This window comes from Macrosteles quadrilineatus, unplaced genomic scaffold (genome assembly GCF_028750875.1).
Source record: "Macrosteles quadrilineatus isolate MER2022 unplaced genomic scaffold, UCM_ALF_1.0 Scaffold_5__1_contigs__length_97177068, whole genome shotgun sequence".
Classification (NCBI taxonomy): Eukaryota; Metazoa; Arthropoda; class Insecta; order Hemiptera; family Cicadellidae; genus Macrosteles; species Macrosteles quadrilineatus.
In genome coordinates, this window is record NW_026542598.1 from 17,966,589 (window position 1) to 17,981,006 (window position 14,418).

The following is a 14,418-nucleotide window of genomic DNA, read 5'->3' on the forward strand; positions in this document are numbered from 1 at the left end:
TTGGATACTATCACATCAAGAGTTAACATATGTTTCCTAAAGTCACCCGACAAAGTTGGCATCCTTGCACTGATTATATTACAGAAAGCTGCTAATTGCTGCATTTACTTACTTTGTCAAACCGTTTATATTTTGGCGCACTGTTTATACTTTGGCGCACACCAGTATTTCAACCAAACACAAAACAGTGTGGTTTTATTATGCACGTAATCCGTGTACACTTGGAAATAGGTTGGCAACACTAGATACTACTATGATCAGCTGATTGACTATTGATACTACGATTAACCTGTCATTTCGTGTTTATATTCTATTTTCGTTCAACGCTTGGTTTGAAAATAACCTAAAGTGTAGTACTTTTAGAAGAATAATTGTGGGCCTAACACGTTTGCGAATAATGAACTCAGTGATTGTGAATATATGTGTACACCAGAAATATTTAGCAGAAACTGCAAAACATGTTTCGTTAAACCTGTTTTCTGAAAAATCAAGAAAGAAGTATGAACGAGCATACGAACAGTTTTCTTCTTGGTGCGTAAGTGAGAAAGTTACAAAATTACTTTTTTATTCTGTTTATACTGATTATTACTGTTTATACGTATACTCTTGAAAGTAAGTAACACTAAATGATTTGTGTACTTCATACGACTACAATCACCTGGTGCAGTGTTTCCCATTCCGTTCAACGCTTGGGTTTAACCTAAACTAAAAACGTATTGTATAGTGTTTGAAAGACTATTTATTTTATGATTTATAGTGGCTGTAGGAGAAATATAATGTGTAACACAAGCGCAAATGGCCTTTGCTGCACTCGAAAAAAACATTCCGCATTTATCCCGTGTGCAACAAAGCGTCACTTCGCCCACTAGTTACACAAATAACTATTTACCATACGGTAATAACATTGACTTTTTATCTACACTGTGTAGATATTTATGTCAATTCATTATAGCTCTTGAGCTTATTTCATAATAAAATAGGCTACGCAGGCCTACGTAGTTTAATTTCCAATGGGTTACACCAGGAAAACCCAACCCCACATACTACCACTATATAGCATAAAAGTGCACTTTTTTGTTTGTATCCGAATTTGTCCAAAAACCCAAAATGGGTTATTTTTGGGGCAGTTCAAAAATGTTAAATGTAAAGCCCCATCCAGTGAAACTTCATTTTAAAGTACATTAGTTTAAAAGAATATCGATGAAAACTAGAGGTCTATCTCAACCCATTACATAATCGCAGCCATTTATATTTTTCAGCGTCCTGAGAAACCCCATGTAAAAGTATACATTAATATCCCCTATTAACATTTTTATGTGTTGTACCAGGAAAACTAAAATTAGTATTACCGTAAAAAGAAACTAAAAATAAATTTTTGGTCGGTATAACAATTTTACCCGGGGGGGCCAAAATTGGGTATTTTGGGGGCAGCTACAAATTTTAAATATAAAGCCCAATCAAGGGGAAGGGACAGTAAATTTTGAAGTCCATTGGTTTGAAAGAATATCGGTGAAAGCTAGAGGTGTCAACCCAATACAAAATGGTGGCAGTTTTTATTTCATCAATCTCAGAGATCCCACTTAAATACATACATTAACATCCCTATTAACATTTTATCGAATTGTACCAGGAAAGATTATCACTCCATAAGAAAAACTGTGTAGGTACTTTTTGGGTGGGTATCACAATTTCCCCTGGGAACCCAAAATTAAGCATACTGGGACAGCTCAAAAATGTTAAATGTAATCCCTGATAACTAAAAACTGCCGCCATTTAGTACTGGGTTGAGATAGGGACCTCTGGTTTTCACTGATATTATTTTTAACTAATGGCCTTCAAAATTATGTGTCACTTGATGGGGCTTTGCGTTCAAAATTTTGAGCTGTCCTCAAAATAACCCATTTTGACGAAATTGGGATACTAAAGAAAGTGCACTTTTATGCGATATAGAGGTGTGCAGAGTTTGGTTTCCCATTAAAAGTTAATAGGGGGTCTCCAGTCTTTTTACTAACCCTGTATAGTTTTTATTTTTTTATTTTTTTTATTTGACGTATTGCCAAGTTGCACGCCTTGACAATGTTGCGCTTGCAACGCAACTAGTCAGTGCCTTGTTGATGGAAACTTGTTATATAGATGGAGGTAACTTTGTCAATATAACATTGTCGAATGGTGAACTCTCCCACCCCAAATTGTGAAGTCCCAAATGGTGAACTCTATTCTGTGTTTGTTTTTCATATGATTGTCAATGGGGCGGCGGATTATTATAGTAGAATAAAAAAGGTTGGTTTTTTTAGTTTGACCTTTAGTGTGTTTAGAAAATAGCGGAAATTTGCCAAAGCACTTTGTTAGGGACTAAGTTTTTATTCTAAAATTGGCTAAAAGTTAAAATAAAGGAACTGAATAATCTATCTATTCTCCGGTAGTGTAGGTGTATCTATAGTCAAATGTTTAACCAAGGGAAGTTATAAAAATGTGTGCATAACTACCATTATTGCATACACTTCAAGGTTCTGCTGAAATTCCTCTTCCAGCTGCAAAAAATCTAACCTTCCACATTATTCGTCACCTTAATATTCGGTTAGGCCTATTAGGTTTAATTGGCACGGAAAACTGGTTTGTTGTCCAAATAACTGGCGTTTGTCATAAATATTAAGTACAATACCTGTGTTGGATATTATAACTGGTCTAACAACCGTCTTTACGTACTTCAACTTCTTTGTTGAAAAGTTAATTTTTTCGATGTACTACTAAAATGGCTTAACAAAGCTGTTGAGCTTAGTCACAAATCTTACCAAAATCTAACATAACATAATTGTTCACGTATATCTGGAAGCATATTCAATTATTACAATCGACCTTACAATGTTCATTTGGGTAAGGTATTGTAATTAAATCAAACATGGCTAGTTTGTACAAAACGGCTTAATTTGTAATTAAACATCCTAAAATCGTACATAACACAAATTATGGGTTGGAAGATTATCCATTCCCAAGTACATTTAGACACGTCTTAGTTCATCCAACATCCAAACAATGCTCAAATACATCAAGAAACTCCCTATAAACATATCATCCAAAATCTTACATAACAAAATTTGTCGAGTATCACTGAAAGCCCATTCAACGCCATTTGGCCTTACAACGTGTATATTTAGACATTTCACTTGTAGCGCCGCCATTATCTGTCAGTTAGTCGCTATATTGCTGTTAGGCGCACATCAATTGCGGCCTTTAAACTCTGACCTGGCCACATGCGCTGTGCGTGTACTGGTGCGCAGTATACGTTCACGCTCATGCGCACTGCGCAGGTTCTATGAAGATCGCAAGCTTGAAATTAAAAAATAAAACGGAATTAAATAAATTTGAAATGTCTATTTAAAATAAATCAATGTCAAGGGCCAAAGGTAGTGGTAAATATTGACGCTGTAAGAATAGTGTCTCTTGTAAAATTTAAAAAAAAAACTGTGATTTGTAAAAATTTATTGGGGAAAACCGAGTCAACAGTACGAAATGAAATGTAAAATACTGTAACATTATTATTGAGTGATGCAAATATGTTTGCATTCAACCATATCTCATAATATTATTGTATTAATTCATAAATAAATACAACTAAGACATCTTCACCTTTCACGTATAATTGTGTCATTGAAATAAAACCCTGGTATTCATGGAATTCCATTCTTGTAATTTTAGTGGAAATAGAGAGAGTATTAATTATCACGTCTAAAATTGGAAAAATCACACAATCGATACTTTGTTAGTCTTTTTATTCGATTACTCCGGATTCGCGTTTCACAAGAGTTGCTATGGCCTTTTAATAAAGTTTGATATGAGACATTGCTCATAGATACTTCACTGGATTCGTCCTTCTATCGTTGTGAATTATTTGAAGACAATTATATGCTATGTTTATGTTTCTGCCAGTTGTGGTGTAGCTTTATGTATAGTGCATTTCAATGTTTACTCTTAGTTATATCACTAATCTTGAAACTGTCCTAACTGTTTCAAACAATTTATTTGCTATGTCGAACTATTAATTTTCGTTTGAAAACGTAATCGATTAGTAAAGCACACGTTGTAAAATTTACGCTCAAGTAGATAAGATTAGATTTCACAACGCTGACACACCAGTTGCGTATTTTAACCTAAACATGTGAAGGATGAGTGTAGAATAAAGGTAGAATGAAGTAAAGCTGCCTTTTGTAGCTTTTTTACTGACTAAGATCAGCTGGTTCACCCCAGGATCATTTTAAAAGTCTGATCAAGGAGTGCTGGGTCCAGTTTCAAAGCATAAGATAAAATAATCATTGGCATCCAATTCGAAGTTCCTACATCACGAAAGATTTACAAGAATTCAAAAATATTTTTCAATAGCGTGCAATTACGTACTGTGTCCAAATACAGACAATAAACAAAAAGCTTATTGTTTGTTTGAATTTTGAAAAAATATATCTTTTCTCGTTTTGTTAGTTAATTTTAAATAAAAATTGGAAAATATACCAAATAGGTTTTTATATGATGTTAAGATTTGGTATATTAGTTTTATGTTAATTTATCTCATTCCTGTTACTGAGGGGATGTCTTTGCGTATTATTCACTGTCGATTGATTACTCACTCTGCTTATTGATGTATGATATTGGAATCGCTAAATATATATTCTTTCCCTCATAATAATAGTAAATGAGTGTCGCATAATGCTTATGGTCCTTTATGAAGGAAGTCCCGTTCTTAACCACCAATAGTTAACCACTAATAGTTTTACCCTATTGTCTAAAGTAAAGCATAGCAACTTATTGCAACACACAAATAAGAAACAGACGTGATGAATATGGTTTCCATAAGCTAAACAATTTTCAAAATTTATTTAAAATACGGGATCCCAACATTCGATTACATTTTTGCAAAGTAAACACTTTTGCACCAACAACGCGTTTCTCTTCCTATCAGAAAGCTGTCTTCATTTCCCCATGAATGAGTTTCCAAAAGTTCAAGACCTTTATCAAAATTTTAAAACAAGAATACAGATCCATCCGTACTACTTTTACAGGTAAACACGATAGCATCAACGATGAATCATTTCCTCCTATCACAAATCCACTCTATTTCTCTCAAGATGGATTTAGTTTTTCCAAAACATTTAAAAGGGTCATCCAAAATAAATGCAACAATCCGTCTTTGGCAAGTAAACACGGTAGCACAGCATCAACAATAACTCTCCTCCCGACCCCCCCCCCCACCCCCCCAGCGGGGAGAAACACGCTTCTTCCAAGTTGTGGCAGTCCACGGTTGCGCGCCTAACTGAGCGGATGTACCCCAGCCCTTCCGTACTTCTCGTAGATGATAAGCTACAAGAACATCCCCACGAGGTCAGAGATGCAGAGCGACGATAGTCTGGACCTCATTGACGAGAGTAAGCTGAAGATTGTGTTTACACACACAGAACCCGACCCCACGGTGAGTAAGGAGTGTCTCAGGGGCGTGTGTTGGGACCGCTAATTTTTTCTTTTTTAGTAAATGATTTTTTATTGTTAATTGTATTATTTTGGAATCGAGCAAGGAGGGGGAATAGTTTAGCAAACATGTCACACAACCTTTCGACTGTCTAATTATTAAACTCGTCAGACTAAACTACACGCCCTAACGAAATTTTATGACAAAACAATATTCAGAGGATGAGTTTGTAAATTGTTTATTTACTCGACTCTGTACTATTGTTTGGACATCAGTTTCCCAGGAATGCGGCTATTTCTATCTTAGAATAACGAATGGAATACAATACTTAATACCTTTCGTTTTGTGTTCTTTATATCACATAACATGTGTTGTTCCTGCGCTTAAATATCCACGGTTGGTGTAAGAATGCCAACAACCATACTTAATTTGTTGCAGACGTTTTAATTAAGGATTCACAAACTATTCATACTCCGTGGAGGAAACTTTTTGTGTAGTTAACAATACGTCAAAAAGTACCTTTATCATGCATCAGATGTGTTTATAATAGTGTGAATTTAATCCTAATCAACGATTCGTTTACCAAACATTTTTTTTCCACGTCAAAACCTTACCAATCAACTTTACGCCCCATGTAGGTATCAATCAATCAAGAGCTTCTACCAATCCAAAAACCTCTCATTTAAACATTCAAACAATCAAGTAACAAACAAACCATTTAGTTTACCAATTGCCATAATTTCTGTGATTTAAATTCCAGCTAAATAAATTTATTACATGAGAATATGTACTTTGCACGACTTAAATTTTCTAAAAGGGGTAGAGAGAATTGGTTAGTCAGGTGGTACGACACAACCTACGCCAACATGTCTAGTCGACCACGTGTAGGGGATGTGCAGGGGGTGCGGGGGGTGAGGGGAGATTTGCTAACCCCCCACGTGTTCACAAAGGGATAAATCCTTGGGGAACCTATTATGCCTTCCCTTGCAAAAAGGGGAGGGTCATGGCGAAATGGGTCCAATGGTCTATTGATTGCATTCATTCACTATTCTTTGTTGATTGCGAAATTTCTAAATCGTCCTTTGTGTCACACTTGACTCAGTGTTGCTTTGTTTATATTAATTACGTATTTTACAAATAAAAAATACTGCAAAGAGTTCGTATTTTAAAATTGCATTATAAGTTGGCTGGTTGAAGAGGGATTTTTTAAATTTAGAAACAAAAATAATTAATTGTTTTAACTAAATTTGTTAAAGCATTTATCGGAGTTTTTCCCAGGAAAACAATTGAGATCTTAATTAATTCTGTAAACTAATGTTCCTACTTTTTAGACATGGCATATGCCCATTCTAATACTTCATGAAACCTACAATGCCTACTGAGTTACTCAATTTCCATTTACCAGTTGCCTAGCGGAATACCTTTACCTAAGGCATAGAATAACATGTATGTTTAATCTCTGCCTAAGGTAAACCGTCTATTTGCATATTTTACTTATTAGAGTTGCTTCACTCGTTGTCCAAAATAAAACTACTGTTCCAAAAAAAATATTTGACGTATTTTTGAGAGCCAAAGGAACGAAAACGCCAAAATATTAAAAAGATTTACAAAATCGAAAGATCGTACACTGTGTCATAAACGTCTCTTACTCAACCAGAGTAGTTCTGTAATGGACAAAATAAAATTGATTTACAGTTTTCGGAGTTTTGCCTGTTCGGAATTGCGCTCCTCTGGAGCCATTAACTTCCCAACCCTTCTATTTGCCCAGCAATTAGCACGCTCTCTGTGACGTCACTGTTATCACTAAACTGTTTGATTCTGATAACAGGCCATTAACGCGTACAAGCATCATCTTGTTTTAATTGCGCTCGTTTACACATAGACTATATTGCAGTCTGTCCACAAACTTCAAATTGAAATTAATAATTTTTGTACTTGGTTAAATTGCTTATAAAAAATCCTAGCTTTACGTTAATTTATAATGAGTGTTATTTGCATTTCAGCAATATTATTCTGTACTTCTGTAATATAAGCATATAATAGAAAACACCAAAAGGTGCCCCGTGAGTTTTATTTTTTTTATCGCCATCTAGAGCTATTTGTTGTGTTTCGTCTAAAGCGCGTTCAAAGGAATGCTGAACGTATTGACTTTATACAAAGTTTATTTAAATAAATTCATTTCCCCGAACCCTAAGTTATGAATTTTATGTTAGGTGGGTTATTTATTGTTTCTTACTAGTTCATATTCCTAACAATCGTACACTGCATGTATTCGTTAACCATAGCACACTAACCACAATGTTTCTATATGTATTTTTATAACACTTCATTTTGAACTAGATATTTGGATAAATTATTTAAAACTGATAATTATTATAGCTGATTATTCATATAAATAAGACCAAATGTACCGTGTCCATCTAACACAGTATAAAGAACAGGGATAAAAAATATGAATACAATATTCTAATGTCAATAATATTTTTCTATCCTTTATAATTGCTTAAATATATTTAGCAAAATGTTACACTGTTTTGAACTCACAAATAATTTTGTTAATACAAAGTGATCCAACTTGGTTCAAGAATTTAGGAGCATTCTTTGTCTTCTTATTCCAGTATAGCGCTCTGGCAGTCCTTGCATTTCTTATCCAGATATATAAACGTGTGTACTAGATCAACTTGTTGTATCCATTGATATTTGTATACAGTATATCGATGGTTGTATCCTAAAACACACAGTATGAGCTCATTTATAATCATTTACAATGCTCTGCATGATTATTGATTAATTCATCCAATGTGGTTAACACACGTCTGTGGTAGACAATTCCTAGAACTGCATACCTCTCTGCACCCGCTACCATCAGGTGTTTACTGTTTACAGCCTTGTATAATCGTCTTCCATTGTTTCGCTAGCGATTGTTGTGTATTTTACTACTCGGCTGTTAACGGTATATTTTAGAGCTTACATTGTTGCATTCAGACAGTTTTATACATTGTTGTATTTAGATGCGAAATTTACAAAGGAGAATCTTCATGCTTTCCCTCTCGTGGTTAACTACTTAGTTTTGCCAGCGTTGTATATTATGAAGTTCACCAGTTTCGTTTAGATTAGTTATTAAACCGCTACACTCCCTTACATAAACTCCTTATACTCGTACATCCGATAGTTGAAGTTCATTTTAAAATTGCCACATCAACGAATATTACAGTGGATAAATACACCTAATCGTTGGTTAAAAAGTCAAAGTCTAAAGTCTATATCCTTTATTTATTGGTTAAAGGGAAGGTGGGGTAAAAACTGTACATAACGGTTACTTTTTTGTCCTTGTATACCTCCAAACCAATTAAAATTGATTTTATTCTTGGTAAATTTATGTTAATCGTATTATTTTCATGTAACTGTTCAAGCAAAATGTTAGACGCTCTTCTTTGGCCAAGAAGCCACTATCTGTTTAGTGACAAATTTCCGTGGGTAATATAAAAGATGTTTTAAACGTAGACCGTGAAACAGACAATTTATTTCTTACTTTATATGCTTGGCATGTATATTTTATATATGAAACTAAATTTTAAAAGATTACGTTAAATTTAACCCACATACTCCTCTGTTCAACATTATTTCTCCAATATTTCTGAACTTACAGTGTTGCATCTACCCATGAGCAAAAGTACATAACCCCATTCTCGTTCTCCATACTAACCACTATGTGGAACAGATAGTTTCGCTCAGTTTTCCCGCGTTTTCGCGCGTCTCTGTATCAGTTTCCCTCCACCGTGTGTTTACATTGGTTATCACAGCTGTTATCAGTTGCCTAGATGCGATTGGTCTGGGTGATGCGACTCCTTCACTGGGCATATCGCGTAAGTAGAATTGACTATGAACATTGATTTTCAATACTGAAGTAGACATTCCATCTAAGGGTCAGCTGTAAATGTAGAGACATCGTGATCAAAGAGTACATGGCGAATAGGTTTCTCCTAGAGTGTGTCTTTATAAAAGAAGTTCTAGGTTACCATTTATTTCTGCATGGTTTGAATAGAAGGGATAAAACTGTTAACTGTAATACGATACATTAACATTTGTATAGCACACTCTTTTGGTAGTTCCATGAACTAATTTCCCTCTTGTTTACAAGCTGGATACAACTTGTTTCATGTGTAACATTCGGTAACACTATGAGCGTTGACTTTGGATACATCCCATCAACACGAGTCAGCTGAAGCTAGTTTTGTAATCAGAGAGTATGTAGGGAATATAGTAGGATAAGAAACCACAGAGTTTAAAACCCATTTTCCTCCTCAAGTATAGAATGATAAATGAAGTGGACATTGTACTAAATAACCTACAGTTTGCAATTATTTATCATTTTCAGCTTGGTATGATTCAGAATTTGTGTAGCAGGAAAAACAAAAGTAGTTTAAAGCAACACTATTTTCGGTGTCATTGAATTAGATTGTCTATAAAACCTTGGTGTAAGGATTGAATGTTATCGATGAATTTCTTCGCTTTGAAATTTGTAGGTAATTTCTAACTTAAAGGCTGATGGAGGAATGGTTACATGAAAATCAACCCCGTTTTGGCGTTTTGTGTTTAATCTAAAACGTTCAATTTCAGTTGAACAAATCGTTAAACCGAGGAATAGCGATCAACATAAATTTAGATAAAATGAATATCAAGCTTTCACATGTGAGTGAAATTAAATATCAGTAGTGACCACTTTCATCCTGTACATAAAATGACTAACATTGTATATACGTGCACGAAATATGTTTTACAGTGTACATACTGTACTATGGAAAATATTTCTTTGGAATATACTAATATTAGTATTGACTTGGGGATAGAATAAGATATTGTAGGCTATTTAGGGTATGTTTTGGCGTCACTCCACTACCCTTGAACTGGATCACTTTCGCCCTTTAACCGTGACGTCACAAGTACTGGTCACGTGATTGATCTATTTAAACACCGGCCTCAGCCCCACGTGCTGTCACGGTAGTTGGCAATAATTGTTGATGTTGTATACTATCTAACTACTTTACTGGTTCCGGTTACAAAACTGAATAGCCAATAATATTTTAGCAATCCAATTTTTGACCACGAAGAATAGTTCAATGAATTTAAATAAGTGAGAGTTGATCCATGCTCATTATTCTTTATTCTTTATTCTTTATTTGATCCTTTGTTCCTTGATTTCGAGCAATTGCAAAGTATTACAGGCACTATTTTAAAACGAATAACACTCATAATTTCCGATAAGTTTAAAAGAGTCAACTGAAAGATTATTTAACTTTGCGAAATGAAAATACTAAATATGCCCATATCAGTTCGATATAATCAACATTTCTTGTAGATATTTTATCATTTTTCGAAAGCTGATCTTGTTTTAGTTTTTTCTACGAATCGTTTTCCACTTATTGCCTCATTAGGTTGTCCGCAAAAGTTGTACAGATAATTTAATTTCAGAAACCGAAACAAGCAAATGTAAAGAAGTTAGTTTTTAGCGAATTTCCCTATAGGGAAGTAGCTATTACCGTAGGTCTCATGGTAAGACTTAGGCTCGGGACCGATTTACTTTTTCATTTTAATGTCCCCAGAGGCCAAAAACACCATTCGTTCAAATTTTTATATATGTATATATATATATATATATATATATAGGTATATAATAAATAATATGTAAAATAACATGAGTACCCTTTTTTTATATTCTTTTTTATTTAATAAATCACTGAATTTATTAAAATTATTAAATTAAATTTTATTTAATAAAATCTATATAGGTATATATATAGATTTATATATATATATGTGTCCGTGAACACGATAACTTGAGTAATTTTTATCCGATTTTGATGAAATTTGGTTTGAAGGTGTAAGGCGGGATAAACTTGAATGAGTTCGCGATCCAGCATGATCGGACCATGGGAACAGGGTTTTATAGGGGGTTTTATGGGGTAAAAATGGGTTTTTCTCACTTTTTACCCTCAAAACACAAAATTTCCCAATTTTTCTCTAAATCTTCTTAAAGAGCTTAAAAAAACAAACAATTCAGTATATCAATGTGTTTTTGTACGGTTATTGGTTACGGAGAAAACTAAAAAAATGGTAAATTTAAAATTCCCATGTTATTCTTATGGAGAATATTGTAAAATGTTGAAGTTTGCTTGTTTATGGATATATTTTGATCAAAGTTGGCAAATTTATTTATTTTATAGTAAGCTATAAATATTTTACTAAAAACACACTACTTTATTAGTTTCCTTGTAGCAGCAAACCTAGGTACTCGTTACACCTAATAATGTTATTTAAATAGATCAATTGAAAATCAATTCGGACAAATGGAAATTCGCTTAGACGGCAGGTTTGCTGCGGCGGGGGTATTTATTTTGCTACCATTAACCAATTAATCACTCACTCTTAATTTAGTTCATTTCCAAAAAAACTCACCTCAAAACATTGAAAGCTAGGTAACTTCAAAAGCTAATCTACTATGGTTTCGCGTAATGGAAACGTCGACTGAGATATACCTTAGTACTTTATTGTTATAATATTAGATAGACCCTAAACCAAACCTCCCACTCAATACTATATCGTTTATCAATTTATTCTAACAAAAAAATAGTTAAATTTAAACACCTCTTTATCTACAAGAACAAAACAAACGAAAACCTTGGAATCCCTAAGTTCCAATTGAGTTGCAAAAGTCGACCAATTTGATTATCCGTCACAACAAGCTGTGATGGAATGATGAGATGATGAGCTACAGCCAGTGTCTAGCAATTGTATGTCCCCCCTCCCCCTCCCCTTGTAGACAACTGTCAACAGTGTCGGTGAGGTCGGGAACTGTAGTAGTAGCGAGCGATCCACCTGTTGTACACTGTTGGCTGAAGAGGATGGCAGATCCGGGCGAAGAGGCTAAACAACCCCTACAGCCAGACACAGTAAGTCTGTGTATTTATTTGTATATTTATTGCTTTGTAGCGTAAACCATTTTTAAATTTTCGGATTATTTTGAGTCTGGAAAAGATTTGACATATTTCAGTTTTATTGATTTTTAGTTACCCATCTCACAAATACTATTTCTTACCTATCTTCACAAATGACGTGTTTATAGGTTGGTGTTTATAGTTCTTAATTTTATAAAATTATTTAAATATAAAACCAAATTGAATTTTGCGAAAAATAATTCATTGGTGCTGATGTATCTTCTAGCTGTTCGTGGATATTTAGCAAAGATAACTGCAAAAGACACTTGTATAATACGCAAATCATTTGTACCTTATTTATCGGGTTTTTAAATATTTGTATTGGTTATTCCTTAATTTAGTGGGTTGAATGGTGTGGATACTTAACTATGGTAACTGTTGAACTACCATAACCATAACCATTCACGATATTTTAAATTTTTATTGTTGATTTGGAAGCATTATCATTATGATCACATTCAGGTAATAATTGCTAGTGTCTCCACTTGCCTATTAAGTAACCACGTGGTTAGTTTGGACTATATAAAAGATAAATTGGTGATGATAATAGCTTGCCAAACGTATATTTATAAATAAAACTTTACAATGTGGTTTTTTAATAACCATATTTCTTTGAAAATCGTTTAGTATTTGTAGAAAATGTTTCAAAATCAAACTTTATTTTATTGTCAAGTAGAGTAAAAGATAACTATAATAACAAAATATTGCCTGAGGAAAATTATTTAAATACAGATTACTTATTTTAATAAATCCAAATTTATTTTTAAAAATATAATATTAAGAAAAGTTATAAACGTGTCTGGGCCTTACTCTCATATTTGACTAATTGTGTTTACTAATTAAAATGTTACAAGTATCTATACGATTAGTTGACTGCTGTTTCATTACACAAAATGTTTGAGCAATTATTAATTTTTAACAAATATATTAGTGTAATTAAACTGAATGCATACTCTTTCCTATGTAACAATTCAGATTTTTTCATCCACCATTACATAGTCAGAAACATCTGTTTAACTCATAATAATCAATAAATGATCTATTATACTCGTCGCAAGGAAATGTAGTAATAAATAATAAACTTTTCAACGTGTTATAAAAAATTGGTTAAAACGATATATAATCGACTGACATGGTGAGCTGTATATCTCTGATATTTTATTTCATCAGAATACAACGAAAATATATTCTTTTTTATAGAAAAACAATAATTGTTATGTGTGCTAATTATTAGTTAGGATAATTTATCATCTCCAAAAATAATTTATGAAATATTTATAACTGTTATCTCAGCTACATCATCGGCCGAATTTGTCAACAAAGTATCTTGTGAATCATTATCTATTAGCTATGATATATCTTTTAATAGAATATCCTATGACTAGTTTTTAACTCTTTACTGTTAGCACATGACCTAAGCACCTCAATAATGTTTAGCTTGTATAAATGAAAATTGTCCCTCTTTTATACAACAAACCTTCTATAAAGAAAACAAAACTTAAATAATTTGTTTAAACTTAATTCTTCAAATTGTGTTTTATAGTTTTTGGGAAATAATTATTTTAAAATCACTATTTACAAAGTTAATTTTTTACACTTTTTTATGAAATATACTTATTCGTAAGTACAGTATAAGCGTTTTGTAAATATGTTTTTATACATTCATAAAACTTTATTTTAAGGGTATTCAATTCAATTCAACTATTCTTTATTTATACATTTGTACAATGTTACAACAAATAGTGTTAATGTTTACAAAAAGAAATACTAATGACAATAATCATATATATAAAAACAATTATACTAATTTTGTCTAAGTAAATTAATTAATGTGTATGGAACGTAAATTCATCTTCTTATCAATTTATTTTATTTGTTACTCATCAATAATTACTCTAAACTCTGTGGTTTTCGAAAAAAATTGGTTAGAGAGTATGGGGCTACAATTTTCTATATGCTGTCAAATCA

The 14,418-nt window shown here is 33.0% G+C and overlaps 1 protein-coding gene across 2 annotated transcripts in view; it reads left to right on the plus strand.

The window, feature by feature from the left end:
- The first annotated feature begins 5,288 nt into the window (after window positions 1-5,288).
- LOC128994258 (proton-coupled amino acid transporter-like protein pathetic) overlaps window positions 5,289-14,418 on the plus strand; it is a 60,771-nt gene continuing 51,641 nt past the window's right edge. The window contains exon 1 of one of the 2 annotated variants that reach the window (XM_054418669.1): window positions 5,289-5,458. In XM_054418669.1, the coding sequence (XP_054274644.1) occupies window positions 5,342-5,458 (117 nt within the window). In that variant the 5' untranslated portion in view covers window positions 5,289-5,341. Of the gene's footprint in view, window positions 5,459-12,298; window positions 12,406-14,418 lie in introns of those variants that run through there. The other variant, XM_054418670.1, reaches the window with a different exon arrangement.